At 39.6% G+C, this 19,147-nt stretch overlaps 1 protein-coding gene across 2 annotated transcripts in view; it reads right to left on the minus strand.

Moving 5' to 3' along the window:
* The window catches only part of LOC121367910 (microsomal glutathione S-transferase 3-like), a 37,551-nt gene that overhangs the window by 7,598 nt on the left and 10,806 nt on the right, over nt 1-19,147 (minus strand). For both annotated transcript variants that reach the window (XM_041492359.1, XM_041492360.1), the window contains exons 2-4: nt 7,709-7,842; nt 5,141-5,205; nt 620-677 (exon numbers count right to left, since the gene is read on the minus strand). In XM_041492359.1, coding sequence (XP_041348293.1) covers nt 620-677; nt 5,141-5,205; nt 7,709-7,837 — 252 coding nt within the window. In that variant the 5' untranslated portion in view covers nt 7,838-7,842. The remainder of the gene's footprint in view (nt 1-619; nt 678-5,140; nt 5,206-7,708; nt 7,843-19,147) is intronic.

Raw genomic sequence — 19,147 nt, forward strand, 5'->3', positions numbered from 1 at the left:
AACTAATGCTCCGGAACTGGAGACAAGCCCGAAACACAGCTTCCATCTCCAACAGAATGATATGGAGGTATCTGGAGGATGACGTCGGGAAATTGTGGAGGTGTGAATCCGTCAGTCAGACGGACGCTTCCACCTGGTTGAAGACAACTCCGATATACATGTATGTAAAAACCTGAGCTGGCACCAGCTCCGACTTCACCAAGTTGAGAATAAATCCCAAGCGAAATATCATGTCGAAGACCAGACTCAGGCCTATCAAGCATGCCTGTTGAGACAAAGATAGAATCAACCAGTTGTCCAGATAGTTGTGCATATGAATGCCCAACAAATGCACATGGCCTACCACAGCCTTGACTACATGAGTAAAGGGCGTGAGGACTTGCGGCCAATCCAAACGGTAGCACTCAAAACTCACAAGCCTTGCCGTCGAATAGGAACATGCAGGTAGGCATCTTTTAATGCTGCTGTGCTAGTACAGTAAGTTGAATAAGACTATACATGTAATAATTGAGGAATTATTTTTATGCGTAAGCCAAACTAAACAAAATTAATTAAAACCTAAAGCAAAACTAAATAATTCAGTATGTAGATTAAACAGAACAGTCAGTAAGATTTTTACCGGATACTGCAGTCCTCCAATGAAGAGAAGCATCAAAAACTGTGACTGGGATTCAAGTCTGAAAAATAAAATCTTAATTTAAAATAACCTCTGAAAAATTAAATGTATGATGCCTAGGTATTCAGTAACTGTGTATGCGTTTACCTGGTTTGTCAAAATAAGCTAGCAGCTTTTTCCCAAATTTTTATCCAAGCTATGTTTTACAGATTAATTTCATTTGCTTTAGGAAATTGCCTAGCAAAGATAAGCTGCCTATTTTGAATACAACAATGACATTTATTCTCATAAATTGAAGAACCACAATGTAGAGAAGAATGTAATAAAATAATACACAAATAAGAATTCTTTGTAATTTAAAGGGACATTCTTGAGTTTGCTGCAATTTTTAAGATGTTATCGACTAACAGACACTTTCTAACGATTGTAATTACATATTAAATGTATTTTTCAGCATAAAATATTAGTGGCTGTATATTAAACGTGTTATTGATCGTTCTAATATTTGTACTAGGTAAAATTTCATTTTATTTCCTAAAATATTTTTTTTTCGTACGTACGAAATTATTGAAGACAAAATCCAGTTTGGGCTTCTTACACATATTCAGACGACCAGAAACACATTGAATATACAGACACTGATATTCTAAACTAGAAAATATATTTAATATGTAAGTTTAATCGTAGGAATATTTTATTAGTCGGAAACATCTTACAATGCAGCAAACTCAGGAATGTCCCTTTAATGTAGACCTTGTCTACCATACAAAATTTGCGATCACTCCATTGTCTGGGAAGGTTTAGGAGAGTGACAAATTGGTCGCCTAGCAGTAAAACTTTGAATACAATACATTTAAAACTCATTTATATTTACATATACATTTCGAAATTCCAGACAAGACAACATATACATGTACCAGTCTTTAGGTGGCATGGGATAAAAAAAAAAAAAAAAAACCCTGGATGGATTCCATGACCTACATGTATCACACTATGTTGGGAGACCCACCTATCACTGACCTACATGTACATCCCACTCCATGTTTGGCAACTGCAGGGAACATTTGGTTCAGTATCATATGGCAAATTGCTACGCAAGATTCAGAGATTCTATACAATTTTAAAACATAATCAATTTTCAATTGACTAGAAATATCCAGTGCACAAAATTTGGCACGCACGATTTCATTGTTAGTCTGTCAGTTATGCGAAACCAATATCAACATAAACGACTGATCGTTAGTGCGAAAGCTGTAATATTTGTCAAAATTAAAAAACAAAAATGTGTTGGCTAATAACAATATTTTTGGAAATTTGCATTTCAGGACATCTACTTTTAAAATTTTTAGGGGGAGCATACCCCTGAACCCCATAAAAACTTTGCGCCCTTGATCTCAGCCACCCATCCCACCAATGTCAACTTGCTTCCACCGTGCCTGTAAAATACTACCTTCGTTTGCATGCCACCAACAAGTTTTCTGAAATTCCTGACATCACGATATTCGAAGTTTGAAGCAAGTCATAGAACATTCATGGGTAGTTTCTTAGAATATTATATTATATACAGAATCAATTTAATGACACTGATGAAAACAAATTGTTAAAAAAATTATAGATGGGAAGGAAATATTGTATTTAACGATAAACTCAACACATTTTCAGACCTTCTTTTTTGAAAAACCCAGGAGTGCTAAAAATCGCACTCCTCAAAATGCTTACGAGGGGGGTGGAAATCACTCTCCTCAAAATGCAGAGGGAAAAAATGCACCCCTCAAAATAATCAGAATTAGAGGCAAGAGACCCAGAGGAATTGCACCCATGAACATGATTAAGTTTGAGGAGTAATGATTTCTAAATTAAATATCTTAAGAGTTAATGTTTTGTGTTTTTATAATAAATATCCTAATTTAACTAATATGATGGCTGTTCTCAAAGATGAAGGAATGGGCCATTGCAGTCTTACAAAAGAAAAAGAAACATCATGAACACATTTGTCGATTTCTTGTGTATTATATGCATATTATGTTGCATTAAAATTCTGAATCATGATAATCTGTTAACTATTTATGGATAAAGAATTGAAACCGATATGTTTGTGCTTATTCTGTTTTATTTAAAACAAGTACAATAATTTTATTCTTCATCGCAGAATGATATGATTTCTCCATGGACACAAACCTGTGAAGTGAATGTGAATTGACATTGTAACAACTATAGTATTGCTATTAAGAATTCTAACTGTAAAATGTCTAATAAAACTCTTACAAAAAATAATGTCAGTAGGCCTATTTGTAAATCATTTAAACTAAACAGAAATTCAGTGTAACAACCACATGGCACAGGGTTATCACATTTATCATGATATAATATACATGTTATGTACCTGCAAATTCTCTATTTAAAAATAAATAATGTCATAACAGAGAAAATGTCAACATCTATTGTTTTGTACCCAAATATATCTTATTAAATTTTTATAAATATATATTTTTACAAACATGATTAACTTTCATTATCGGTTTACTGTAGTTAACACGTCATTTATTATACTACTAACTCAAATCATAGCAACCCATAAAATAAAAAAAACGCTCCCCCTCCAAAAAAACCCACCCCCACCCAACCAAACAACCCTAATGTAAATTTAATTTTTAAAAATACATGCTTTACACTTGGTAAATTCGAATTACTGAGTTGAAATTAAATCAGTGTATGTTTGTTTTAGGTGCCTGTCAACTGATCACAAATCCGACTCTACCAAGGTCAATGTCCTTGGCTTTAAATCATGTGGCAGTATCGTGAAACAAAGTAGAAATGTCTGCGAGTACATCGATATGCTGTTAACAAAAACAAAACCTGCTTTACTAAATTAGTTTTTTGTTGGTGTACGCATTTACTGTGATATCAACATGTATAAACATTGTACACATAGAATTATTGGACAACGCACTAATATTTTTTTTTCTGTACGTGACCAAAACGACGACAGTGTAAAATAAATGTCGCGATCATTACCTGCATTATACAAAATTAAAAAAAAAAAACCCGACGAGATCTTAATAATAAGTGAACTCCTAGCTGATTGGCTCAATGTAAAGATAAACAACCAATCGTGTTTCAATTTATAAAAAGTAGTCTAGGAAGTTCATTGTGAACAGAATGGAAAGGTTTGTGGCATTGTGGATTGGATTCAATAAACAATTAAAATGGCAGAGTTAAAACAAAATACAAGTGTGATTTGTTCAATTTAGGGGCGCGTTATTTCGCGCTCGTCAGATTAGATTGAGTTGACGGGGGTTTACGGGCGTGATAGCGCCCGCACACGTCAAAAACGAAGGTCTGCATTTTATTTACGGTTATATGGCATCAGACATATGGTTACGGACCACATAGATATTGAGAGAGGAAACCCACTGTCGCCACTTCATGGACTACTCTTTTTTGATTAGCAGCAAGGGATCTTTTATATGCCCATACCACAGCCTTTGATATACCAGTCGTGGTGCACTGACTGGAACGAAAAATAGCCCATGGGCCCACCGACGGGAATCGATCCCAAACCGACCGCGCATCAAGCGAGCACTTTACCACTGGGCTACAATGTATGTTCCACCCCTTACAGACGGGTGTCATGAAAATCTATTTCACTGCTATTCCAAGCCAATCGGAATAAGTCGACCGATTACGGATTCTCCAAGGAGTACAACACATGCATAACGTCTTTCGGACTAAATTGGATCTATTAATAGCAAACACAATGGCATTCTAGCGACTGTACCTAGTGTTGGACAAAATGACCACTAATATTAACTTTGTGACTGCCAAAGCATGCCAATACACAGCCTCATCTGGCTTACGCGAAGATACCTGTGCAGCTACCGTTCGCCTGTCACAAGAGTATGTACCATGTATTAGGAACATGCACCGCGGTGCAAGAGATCTCGTGTCGTCACATGAAAATTGTGTTCTTGTTAGTACACATGAATAGCATTTTACAGAATTTCTCATTTCCAACGAATCAAAACTGACGTTTATATCCAGGTTTTAAAATGTTTGACAATATCACCTACAGATCAATATTATTATACTAATTTAAGCCTAAATTAAAACTGGTTAAATATTTTAAAAACCCAACAAATTCTTCCACAAAAGAGGTCAAAAACTTTTTTGACACGGATCGATTTTCGAGGGTAGGCCAGGTTGGGACAAGCAAATAACTTAAATTTTATTTTATGGCAACTTTCAAGTTAGTCCTAGCACACAAAAAGTATATTTTTGTATTTGATAGGAAATTTGATGGAGAAAAGGTACGAAAATCACTCATCTTAGATTCTCATTGCCCGTTAACTTTTTCATTTGTATATGAAGTACTGATGAATATTATTCATGTAAACATTAAAATCACACAAACAACATATTGGTTGTCTAAACAATTCAAAATTTATGCCTGAATATTGCTAATCAATATTTTGAAAACAAAATGTTCCCTGAATGGTACTTTGGAAACATACTGTATTCACTTACGTATGCTGATGAACTCTCTGAATGCAGTTAAACTCTTTGCTTGTTTTGCTGTACAAATCTGGATACTGAAAAATTAAGTAAAAATTAAAAATACTACGTACATACATACTGTAGCACTCAAAATAACAAGAATTCCATGGAATTAAATGTCTCGGCTACCATAAACTGTTATATAATGCACATTATTGCTTAATATCAACAAGTATATTGGTATATTTAATTAATAAAATGGTTAAATGTGAGAGCTATTATATACAATGGGCACAGCCATTTTGTTCCATCCCAGTGAATACACCCTCTGGTGAGCCAGTGGTTACATAATATTTAACGCAAGAAACAAAAGTACCCGATTTTTCTGGGATGATGAAACAGGCATGCATCAGATTGTTCTGTATAATATCCATCCCAGTAAGCCAGCAGTAAGTATATATTTTATTTCAATACAAAATAAACCACCAATGTCAAAGTGGTTACAAAATAAGTCAAAATGTATGTTTTGTTCATGCATTAGCCTACGTACTGAAATGATAAACAGAGTGTTGTCTTTGGTAAGTGACCAGACAAGGCAATTAATTACCACTGTCTAGACACAAAAATATGTACCAGTATTATTAACGTCACTGGGTATTGTATTCTCATATAAATAACCTGCCACCCCTAAATTGGTGATGGACATTATCAGCCAACATGGTTTACTACTGTATATAATTCTGTAAAACTCTATATTAAGTAGACTTTCCCATCTAAAAGCACAGAACTGACCAATTGCGTAGTCCCAATGAAAAGAAAATTATCACTTGGGTATCATGGGTGGTAGTTTTGCTCCAACATAGGCTACCAATAAGCCTAATAGTATGCATTTTTTCTTTAGATTTCTTTTTAAGAGAAAAAAATAATATAACCCCATTTCTTTCTGTTAATGCAAACTGAAATATATTTAGTTAAATAATTTATTACCGGTATATTAATTATCAAGTCATTTATGTTGTTTTACTAGTCAAGATTGATCAACGCAAAACGCCTTGTCATAAAGTACTGCATCTGTTTACACTGTGCATACAGGAGTTTGTGGGAGCTGACATCACTTCCTTCCAAGCTAGAATACCGGACATGACGAAAAAGAAACAAAATGGCTGGCCCCAGTTAGCAGGAATAATCACGTGGGTTTTTTTTATTAATTCTAAAATTATGTGGTTTTCATTTCTTAAGTGTCAGTATGTGTTGGTGGTCTAGGTATGCATCTTTCCAACACATACTTGAGTTGTCCTCCCCTTTAATGTTAAACCTCAAACAAAGGTTGATGTCGTCATCACTGCCACCAGAAAAGTAATATCTCTATGTAGCCTTTTTGCTTCGGAGAGGTTAAACAAAATGTTAGAACAACCGTATTGGTATTACACACTAATAGTCCAGCTACATGTATATGTTCTTTTATATTATCAAACTTTTAGGAGTCCAAATTTAAATTAAATGAAAAAGGGGTTCTAGAATATTACAATTCACTTGACATGGGGCCAGTGGATTTAAAAATTCACTGGCCATAGTAAAATATTTACGTGCCCCAATTTAATTGTTGATAAAACAAAACAAAAAACCCCCAGTAAATTACAATAATTAACTTTTCAATGTACATTTGCATACTGAGATCATGTTTAATCAATTGATACAACAGATAGGCTCATTAGGCATACTTTATTGTTCGTTTAGAAAAGCATGCAAACAATTTTCATCAGTTTAGAATTAAATTTTAAAATAATTGTTTCCACTAAAACCACCCATGTAACCTATTAAAACAAGTAATAGCATTAAAAATAAATGAATTTTGTGTCACTTATAAATGAGTACCAGTATATATTTATTTACTTATTAATGGGAACTCCTCCCTCCCCCCCACCCCCCAGGAAAAAAAAAAATCCTATTATTAATTAGCATAAAATGTACATATGTGTATTACCGTTTAAGGCTTACAACCTACCACCACACCCACTAAGTTAGTAATTTTTTTAATGTAGGTACTTTGTTAAATTTATCTACTTCATGATATTGTGTACTTAATTATTTGTAAAAAAATATTTTGACAATCTTGCAATTTATGCGATATTTTAGAAATGGTAACATGCAATCTTAAAGACTGGTTAACGTTTTGCATATTAAGCTTGCACTGTATTACTATTGGTATTACAGTAACAAATCTTTGGGTTCCAGTGTAAATTAGAAAATGGCAGAAAAACTATGAACTTTTGAGTTTTCAATGTTTACACTTTATATCCTGCATAAAATTACATCAGTAGATATATTAATGTCATGGATGGGTGAAAGATTACTGGTGGCCAACTATTTGTTAGTGAAATGTTGCATGTAACACCAAATCGAAAGAAGTGACTTGCAGATGTTTCTTTTCTTTTAGTATGATCGTAATATTTTCTTTTCCACTTGCCATCAGGATCACACAAAGTAATATTTACTGGCCCGAAATTTAAAAACCACTGGCCTCGGGCACTGGGCCATTGTATTCTAGAACCAATGTGAAATGATATGTTATATGAAATACACACATTAATAGATTACCTCCACTTCGTACTTCTTACGAGCTCTCATCACATTAACTGCCATCCACATGTTGACAAATGTTGACCCAACTCCTACCAAAACAACATAGCCATAGCCATCTGGCAAGCAGTGGGCAAATTTCGACATTTTGTCTGAAAAAATAATAATAATAATTTTTTTTAATAAGCACAGCCATTTGACTGATGTCAATACTTATACAATGCAAAATTTTCAATTCTTGAACAGATGGGCTTGAAAATAAAAACCTGAAAAAAAGCAAATGAGGTGATATTCAAATGATTGTACAGGTCTGTAATTCTGTACCTGTAGTCATATGAAACAGTAGGCTTACTGACATAATATACCAACAAATGGCATATTATATATACATATACATATATATATACATGTATATATATATATATATATACTAGGCGGCAATAAAAACACAATCTCGGAAATGATCATGGTTTATTTTATTATGCGAGATCCCACAAAAATGAAACTGATACCACCAGTGAGACCAACCACTGGCCCATCTGACTGGCACTGTCAGCCGCCAACAGTGAATCGCGCATAACGTCTCTGGCGATGTCAACGTCATGGGGGTCAGTATTTCGTGTGACCTCCATGTGCTGCGATGCACGCCTGCAGCCTCCTAGGCATGGACATGCACAGGCGCCTCACCACACGCCGTGGGATGGCTGCCCAGTGATGCTGCAATGCCTGCTGCAGCTCAGCGAAGTTCTGTGGTGGATTCGGTTGGTTTTGAACACGACGTCCCAGCTCGTCCCACATGTGCTCTATTGGGTTCATGTCCGGGGAAACTGCTGGCCAGTCCAACACAGTGACATGGTGGGCACGAAGAAACGCCTGTGTACGCCTGGTAGTGTGCGGCCGAGCGTTGTCTTGCTGGAAGACGAGCCTGTTTCCGCCATGCCGTCTCATCAATGGGAGGAGGACCGGCCGCAGGATGTTGTCGACGTAGTGTTGCGCATTAAGGTTTCCCTGTACCACCACGAGTTCGGACCGGAAGTCAGCATTGATGGCGCCCCAAACCATGACTCCGCCGCCCCCTCTCCAGAACACAGGCATGCGCGACACGTTCTCCACGACGGCGGTAAATGCAACGACGTCTGTCCGTGACACTCACGTTAAATCTCGATTCATCCAAGAAGATGACATCTCGCCATCTCCTGGGTCGCAAATGCCCACCGTTCCTGGCCCATAAGAGTCTTGCTTGATGATGTCTGTGCAGGAGGATAAGGCCACGGTAGGGTCGGTGGCAATGCAGTCGTGCTGCGGCAAGACGTCTCCGGACAGTTCGGGCGCTGATGAGTCGTCCCCTGGTTCCCACTTCAGTCCTGGCAGTGCTTGCGGCTGTCGAAAACCGATTGCGCAGGTGCCGCAACTGTATGTTCCGGTCCTGTCTATTGGTCGTTACGCGTGGTGTGCCCGAACGACGGCGGTCATTGACGGTCCCTGTTGAGGAGCCGATTAATGGTTGACGGGTGCACGTGGAACCGTTGTGCTACCCGCAATTGCGAGTTTCCGGCATTCAACAAGCCAATGGCTTGATTCCGATCGGCGTTGTTCAACCGAGGCATCGTGTAGGAGTGAGATACTCATTGCCACCCGCGTGTTCTGAGTGTGCCCGGGTATCAGGAAATGCACGTGCAAAGTGTTATTTCGCCAAGTGGTTGCGTGTGCGCGATTTACCGGATAATGCGTTTTTAGCGTTGTTCCCCTTATGTTGGGAACAGGCCGGAAGTCGACCTTTACATTCTGCTGAAATAATGTGTACTACTGTACCATGTACATTGACGAATAGCGTCAACGAAGTCCAACCGGAACGTATATTATTTTGACAAAAGGAAATTTTGTTATTAATGCCGGCTAGTATATATATATATATATATATATATATATACATGTGTATATATATATATATATATATATATATATATATACATGTGTATATATATATATATATATATACATATATATATATATATATATACATATATACATATATATATACATGTATATATTAGAAAATTTGTTTCTAATTTTCATTATTATTCATACTTACCTAGTGCTAGCACAACAAATATGCTATTCAACCTGAGTCATACCTACACACTGCAGAATTCTCTCCCTTGCCGGATATGCGCAATGCTATCCTTGCACGGGCTACCTGTAACTTCATTCTCGGTTCAAAGTCCACCCACCGAGAGAAAGCAACATAGGGGTGGGTGGGAGGTATAGTTTGTTGTGCTAGCACTAGGTAAGTATGAATAATAATGAAAATTAGAAACAAATTTTCTAATAGTCTTATTCAACTTACTGTGCTAGCACAACAAATATGCTATAACGGACGTGCAATGACACCGTTAAAGCACGTGAATTCAACATTAATGGGAGGAGGTAAGAAAATAGAGGACTTACCCGTACCCAAAAAGCTCCTTTGAAGTAATGACATGGAGATAGGACGAACCACGACATACGGTAACAAGGAGTCAAAAAACTTTTGGGAGTAAAAAGGGGCTTCCCAAAAGAAAAACTCATCCCCATGAAAGGGAGGAAAAACATCTCCCCAGGGAGAGGAAACAGTAGACAACACTACAAAAAACCCCATCCCTCAGAAAAGGGTGGAGTGTTAAACATGTCCGAAGCGTGAATCGATGGCAGTCGGACGGAAAAGAGGTCGACCCCTTTCCGTTGCCCTGCGCACAGACACGACGTGTTGAGCCGCAATGACTGTCTGGATCCTACGCGTACCGTCAGGACCAACTGCCATATCCCGGAAATAGAAACGGTCAAAAGTGTGCCGTCCTTTCCAAACCCCTGCATTCATGACCTTTATAATATCTAAAGAGTCATGAAAATTCAGGGAAGCAGAAATGGCTCGGATCTCATGTGGTCTAACAGAGAAATTCCGTAACACATGACCACCTGCCATCTCATATGCTAGCTTGATGGTAGCTGCTATCCATCGAGACAAAGCATTTTTTGTGACATCACCCAGCCTAATGGTATAAGAAATAAACAATCTCTTTTTACCCTGCCGCCGGTTTTTCATACGCTCCAAATAATACTTCAATGCTCTCACCGGGCAAAGAAGTCTATCCGAGTTATCAGATGACAGTGTAGGTGATAAACTGTGAATGACAGTAGGTGGAAACTCTTCCCCCGGAGACTGGGTTTTAGTACGTAAAGTGACAGACCCGTCCGAATTGTAATCAACCAAGTCATGCAAAAAAGCATGAATCTCACTGATCCGACGACAAGCTGCCAGTGAAACCAGAAACAGAGTCTTCCACATCAAGGCACGAAGACTAGCAAACCTCAACGGCTCATAAGGCGCACCCTTAAGAGCATGTAACACCAGAAAGACATCATATTTCGGAATAATGGAAGGTCGTTCAACAGTGGATTGTAATGATTTAAGTAAATCATGCAACACCAAGTTCGTAGAAAAGTCACGACATCCACACTGTTTAAGAGTAGTGAAAATCGCAGCTCTGTGACTTTTCACTGTCGTGACTTTAAGTTTCCTTTCTTGGACCAACGCCAGAAAGTACTCCGCTAAATCGTTGACAGTAGGCGATAAGGGATCGAAATCCCGTGCGTTTGCCCAACGAACCCACATTCGCCAGTGACACTGATAAACCGACTCGGTAGATTTGCGCTTTGCTGAAGAGACGAGATGCGCAATTCTTGTCGAAAAACCTCTGCGTCGCAAGGAAGCCCTGATAACCTCCACGCGTGAAGCCGGAAGACCTCCAGCGTCGGATGCCACACCGTCTGACTCAGTCGCTGGCTGAGTAGATCGGACAACACTGGTAACCGGAACGGGACTGACACTAACAGTGACAGGAGCTGTGGAAACCAGGGCTGCGCCACCCACAGAGGAGCTATCAACGTCACGTGACAAGGTTCCTGGACCACTTTGGTCAACACCGTGCCGAGTAAGACAGGAGGAGGGAAGGCATAAAAATCCAGTCTCGTCCAATCCATACTTAACGCGTCGTACTCCAACGCCAATGTGTCCGGTACCGGGGACACGAACACCGGCAATTGGTTGTTCAACCGTGTGGCAAACATGTCCACCTGTGGACTGCCCCACACCCGAAGAACCGCTGCGACCACCCCTTTGTTCAACATCCACTCCGTCTGAACAAGGGTATGTCGACTGAGGGCATCTGCTAACACATTCACCGATGAAGGAATGTGTTTCGCCCACAGAGTGGTCCCTAGTTGGTCGCAGAATTCCAAAATCGCAAGAGCTTTGCGACCCAAAGTCTCCGATTTGGTTCCACCCCAACGATTGAGATATGCCACTACCGACGTATTGTCGCATCTCAACAGAATTCGACGGTGTCGAAGAACACACCGGAAATGAAGACAGGCACGATGAACTGCCTCCGTCTCCAAACAGTTGATATGAAGCTTCCTCTCGGAGAGATTCCATACCCCTGAAATGTGTTGATCCAACAGATGCGCCCCGTACCCGTGCAGCGACGCATCCGTGAACAGGATCAGATCCGGAGCAGGGGTGTGTAACGGAACCGATAGGGACATGCACTTGTCCGACAGGCACTCCTGTATCGGATGAGTGAACCATGGGCCCAGAGGCACTATATCGTGTCCCAATTGTGACCGTCCCACCGTGGGGACAAATGCCACTGGAGTGGTCGTTTGAAACGTCTGAACCGCACTATCAATGAGGCTAGAGATTCAAGGTGGCCCAACACCACGTGGAGAGATCGTACCGTAGTACTTTGCTCCCCCATCAAACGTCGCGCCGACGTTTCGAAATTGTGGATACGCGCATCGGTGGGACGAACCGACGCTACCACAAGATCGAAGACCACTCCGAGATATGTGAAAATCTGAGCCGGTGTTAACTCCGATTTCACCCAATTGGGAATAAAACCCAATTGGAGGATCGTGTCCAAAACCAACCCGACATTGGTCTGACACTCCTGTTGCGACGAAGCTGGGATCAACCAATCGTCCAGATAGGTATGCATTCGAACCCCTAACAAATGAACATAACCTACCACCGCTTTTACCACACGTGTAAAAGCATGGGGACTCGTCGCCAAACCGAACGGGAGCACACGAAACTCGTACGCTTTCCCGTCAAACGGGAAGCGCAGAAACTTCCAAAACGCCTTGTGCACCGGGACATGGAGGTATGCGTCTTTCAGATCGATCGACGCAGCCCACTCCCTAATTTGAAGCAGGTTCCGGACCGAATGAACCGTTTCCATTTTCATGGAAGGAACATCGACGTAGAATTTAGGATTGGTCTCCATTCCCCATTTTTCTTCCGGGCGAAGAAAAGATGAGAATAAAATCCCGGAGTGTCCAGACTGACTCTCTGGATGGCCCCTTTGTCGAGAAACTCGGCAATCATACTCTCCACTAAAACGCGCCGATCCGCGGACGGTAACGGCGGCATTCTCGGAGTGGAAGTAAGAGGGGGGCTCGAAGAAAAGGGTATTTTGTAACCGTGTCGAACGACCGACAGAACCCAGGGGTCGAGACCAGGCAGCTTGCACCAATTTCGAAGGAAATGGCGGAGCCTGCCCCCCACGGGTATGGTTGCTAACGGTACCTCCGAAAGCAACTGCCGATCGTTCACGTACCCTCACTCCAACCGCTTACCACCCGTAGGCGCAACGCCTTTGGTGGACTGAGAACGGAACGCAGTACGACATTTGCGTCCTCGCTTAGCGGAAGACGGGTTGTTACCTGGTTGCCTCCTAGTGTCAGGAACCCTAGGGATCTGAGCCGACTGTAAAAAAGCAGCCTTTTTCACAGGAAGAGGCTTGAACCCCGAAAACGTGGACCGACGTTTACCAGAGGTTGAGGGTCGAGTGTTCGGGACTGGTCGCGACAAATCCTTGTCTAGGACAATATTAAAATCGGGAAAAAAAGAGTAAATTTTCCCGTACCGAACGTGTACGAAAAAACGTCTTCGCAACGTTTGACGCACTCAAACCCGCCAGGTAATGGTCACGCCGTAACAAAAGACTGTTCGCAAACAATCGGCCAGATAACTGAGCGATATGCTTAGAGGCTTTTGACGCAGCCTCCAAACAGCCTTTCGCCATCGCGGGAAGGCTCTCGACAGCCTTATCCAAGCCAAATAGGAACGTACCTAAATAGTTATTAACCTGGAACATCGACTTAGCCAGCCGTTCGAACGATTCCAGATCACGCGATTGGCAATGACACATGCGGCGATGGGGAACAAGCGGCTCGGACACTAGCAGGAACGACCGCCGGATGTTCGAGAAAATCCGCCACCAACGTCTCATAGGAGTCGGCACGAAAAATGCGCGCTCCCGTTAAGATTTTCCCCGTAGGCAGTGCCGTTGGGTACTCATCAACACCCACTCCCAGGATACGATCACTGCCAGTGATCAACACATCAATGTCACAAAGTGAACTGTGCGCCTCCTGTGCAAGTGGTAAACCCGACTCCTCACGAGGAGTGACCAAATTCAAAGAACGGTTCCCGAAGGAGACACCCTTGAATATAGGCTGGGCCTCAACCTGAGGTATAGCGTCCCCGCATACCTGTCGGACCTGGTCCCTGACAAAAGCCAGAACCGCCGGATAATCGCACTCCTCCTCTACCTCCAAACCGAAGTGACAGAGAGCTGGGTCAGCGACAGAATCCGGTCCAACCGACGCTTCCTCTGAAGCCAGGTCATTGTCCACTGTATCAATTGGTTTCCAAGATTTTAGTCTACATAATTTCGTACAGCCAGAATACTAATTGTCATTCTGATAATTCAAGAGAGAAATTTCAAAAAAAGGAGGACAGTTCCACATTATTTAAAACGTAAGCACCGTAACACATGTATACTATTAAAGCATAATGATAAAACGCATGTGCAGAAACATTCACCACGTTTTATCTTTGGATGATTATGAGGCAGGTGCAAGCAGGGCTAAAAATGTGTGCGAATTTCCAAATCCAATTTGCACCAGCATAAAAGATCCGAATCTATTTGGATTCATGTGAAATATTTCAAAAAAATTATTATATTGAATAATCAGTGAGTAAAACATTACCAAATTACAAAAATATAATAATAATCATAAAAAATATCCTGGTTATCAAGCTTCAGTTTGAAATGGCATCAAAAGTGTAGCATACATTCGAATCTATGCATATTCGAAACGGTGATTTCTCGAGAGCGGTGGTTGACCCATTTCTATGAACCAAATTGGCAACGAAGAGAACCAAAAATAAATTGGTAGTTCAGTTCTTACATAATAACAATAGACGGTAATTTAGTGTGCCAAATTTAATAATAAATGAAACCAGGGGTGCACAAATGTGAAATTGTAATCAACCAGTAGCTGAAGTTTCGTTGCCCACATATTTCATAAACGTTTTATGAATATAATTTTGAACTGTCATTAAAATGAAAATGAAATTTAAAATGATTTTATTATCATCATTACTTATCAGTTTAGTTTTATTTCTTTTTCATCTGCAGCTCATCTTCACTTGGGCTGTCACAGTCATATTACTTTGATGAACTGGATGGCTGTTGGTGTAGTTTGTGGTCTTTTACATGTCTTGTGTTAGCCAACATTATTCAGCGCAAATTATTAACGACTGCTTAACCTCTGTGTAGGAGATTGAACAAATTAAACGCGAGTAATATTACAAGATTTTGTTTTTAAAAGGATACATAATTCTTACCAAACGAACCCCACCATTCAATAACGCGTACAATTCCAATGCTTAATTGTTGAACAGCTCCTTAGAGAAAGCACGGGAATACTCTGTAAAACAGTGTACACGTGATGATCACGAGTAGCATAGATCTGCATTTTCAGTGATACCAAACATTTTGTCTCATGTCAAATCGACCCTATACTTAGTACTACTAGTTTGTCCCTATCCGGATTATTTCGCCACCAAATACATATTTTATATTGACGATATTACTAAACCATTTAACAAAAATACAATTTAATTCATAAAAGTACAAAGAACTTCAAAAACACGTTTTACAAAATGCAGGTCTCGTTTTGAAGTAAATTAAGTTAACAATGACAACATTTAAGAAATATTTTATTATTAATTAGACTATAGCTTGCCAGATGGTGTCTAAAAACTTCACACTCGGTAAGCATGAGTCGTCAGTATTGGGATGCGTCAACAAGGTGGAAATATTTTGTAGCAAGAATTGGTAGGAACCAGCTAGTTTGGGGACGAAATATATGGCATATGGCTTTTCAAAATGACTCCTGTCAAATCAAGTATGGTGGACGCTGAGTGGATGACAGCAATAGGGTGGATATTTATATCGCCTGTCATTCAAGTTGTCAGTGCCAATACTTTTGAATTGCCCGTGTTAATTGATTTTCTTGACAAAGAATGGTTGCCCGCAACATATTTTGGTTGTCTCGGGCGCGCGCACAACCGATATGTGCACCTCTGGAAACATTTCTGTTATTTCGCTGATATTATGTTCCTAATCTAGAATTACCTTATCTTTTTAATCCACAAATCATTTTGTCAGTTTCAGAAAAGTGCTTCAGTAATATCCATACAAACATTGAACCAATGTGCAAAATACACTGGCAAAAGTATCGTTTACGAATATAAACTAGTATACAATATATACTCTGTCAAAAAAGAAACGCATAGGCGAAATATTCATGGAATTATCTCTTTAATACAAAGTGGCATTGTCCTGCTGAAAGAGTTCTCTCTGTCAATCCAAAATGGGAAGCATGTGATAGCAAAGAATTTCATCCCAGTAGCCTACAGCTGTCAGGTTGCCTTGTACAAACACAAGTTCACTTCTGCTGGTGTATGAGATGGCTATCCACATCATGACACTCCCTCCACCGAATCGGTCAACTTGGGCGACGCAGTTGGCAAAACGTTCATTGCGGCATCTGTAAACACATTGTCATCCATCACGTTGCTGCAGAAGCTAGGAAACGTGACTCGTCGCTGAACCATACTCGCCGCTAGTTTACCAAGTTCCACCCCTATACATCCGTGTACCAGCTTAAACATAAATGTCAATGTTGACATCACAGGACGGGGCCAACATACGGTCTCCTAGCCCGTAAACCAGCTTCTCGAAGTCGGTTCCAAATGGTTTGTGCAGACACCCTTCTCAAACCAGGTATGCGTCCAGCAGTGTTTCGTTGCTGTGGCAGTTCGGTGACGCAAGTGCAGAACCCGGATGTAGCGATATTGTGCTGCAGTTGTTATGTGAGGTCTTCCACTTCTGGGCTGGTCTTCAGTTGATTGAAACTGCTGGTACCTGTCCCAGAGACATGAAATGGTGCTCTGATGGACGTTCATGTGGCATGCGACTGCTGACTGCAATTCACTTAACTGGAGGCGGCCTATTGCAATGTTTTGATTCAGCAGCCTTAGTCTTGGTATTTTGTAACTCCTCTACGTCGAAATGGAAATGAGGCATCATTGCGAGCATTACAGCTTTAAATACCCATCACTACCCCAATCTCCCCCCACCCCCAAGTTTCACGTGCATTTGCCAAAATCTGACCATTTCACGCCGATTTCCTGCAATTGTCGCACAACGTGCGTTAAATTTGTTTTAAGGCACATTTGGGCATGCTGTCCCATTCCAGGAACATTAACAAACATGGTCATTCAGCAACATTGTAAAAACAAAAAACAATATTTCGTAAAATCAAACACTCTTCTTCTTTCCCCATCACCTATGTGTTTCTTTTTTTGACAAAGTATATATTATATACAGTTAGTAGCATATGACACAGAATTCTATATATACTAACACTGTTGATAAAGTTCTTCTCTGAAATTTTTTAGAATCACAAGGTTCTCATCGACTGCTTGCAGGAGAATCCACATGGATTCTTGTGAAAAAAAAGCCGAATTTGTAGCCCTGGCAAGTAACTAATCGGCTCTCATGGATATGCCTACACTATACAATATTTAAGAGTTGTTTATAAATATTCTTTGTGGGCGGTTGGAGTGAGTGGTTAAAGGTAAAAATGGTGTCTGAATTGTCTAGTTAACTCAGTAACATCATTAAATGAATGCAAGACAAGTGAATTTGAATACCAAAATTGTTTTAGACATTCTGCTATCTTCACTATCTAGACTAAATTAATTCTCATTGCCAATAATTATAACATTTAAAAAAGTTACAAACTTACCATTAAGGATCAACAGAACTTTCATCATTAATGTATTATAAACAAATCTATATTTCAAGTATATATAAGAGACTGATTTTTTAGAACACTTTATATGCAGTAAATCAGTAGCCAGATTAAACGAGAACTCTGACAGCACTGCTAAAGCAATACACGACGCCTATCAAGCCCAACACATTTTCTTATCTCCTAAGTCCAACAGCTCTAAACTGTGAAAAAAGGGTAAATCACAGTCAAACTTGTCCCATAACAGTAGATGATAAAGCTACAAAAAATGTCAGCTCAATATCTTGAATGATTGTGGAATCAAAATCTGAAAAACTAATGTTCTTTTCTCTCAAGTTTAAGTGCCATAACTCTGTCACAAATTGGTAAATCACCCAATCTAATTAAAATTAGCTCCACTATTACATGTGGATCTAAAGACAGCCAGTTGGAGCTCATGTCTACCAATCAAAACCTTACTTGCAGAATCCTGCCAGTGATTTAAAACTAACAACACTGCGTAGTCCCAATGTCCAGGTAACATTTCGTCTGTAAATAATAATTTAAATATTGACCAATCACACTTCGCCTTTTATAACGTTATTTTGGGAGCATACAAATTCTAAAAATATCAGGCGAGTCTATTTTAGTGGCCGCAGTACAGCGAACCATACCAATACGTACGGGGTGGGTTATCAGTCTTCAATTTTACATTAAAAAATTATTTATTTATTTATAAAATAAAATAAAAAACTAAATCAGTCTTCAGTTTTACATTACAAATTATTTATTTTATAAAATAAAACATGTTTTAAGGCATTCGTAATTCACACGAAACATGTCGTAATACCCTCAGGATAATTCGGAATGTTTTCAAATTATTTTTAAATCACTGGCAGGATTCTGCAAGTAAGGTTTTGATTGGTGGACATGAGCTCCAACTGGCTGTCTTTTAGATCCACATGTAATAGTGGAGCTAATTTTAATTAGATTGGTAAATCACCATGAAAGTCAAAACTTGATCTGTAACAGTATATAATGAAGCTACCGTATATAAAAATGTCAGCTTAATAACTTGAGCCATTTTGAAAAAAGGTCTATAAAACTATATGTGGGACAGACAAAGAGACACGAAAGATATAGTCCCATCCGGTTGACACCTGTAGGAGCAGAGTTCCAACTTATACAAGCTTTTTTTTAATACTGTCCCTAACCCTAAACCAGAATATATATATATATATATACAGAATGGTGGAACTGTCGCTA

This window comes from Gigantopelta aegis, chromosome 3, assembly GCF_016097555.1.
Source record: "Gigantopelta aegis isolate Gae_Host chromosome 3, Gae_host_genome, whole genome shotgun sequence".
Classification (NCBI taxonomy): Eukaryota; Metazoa; Mollusca; class Gastropoda; order Neomphalida; family Peltospiridae; genus Gigantopelta; species Gigantopelta aegis.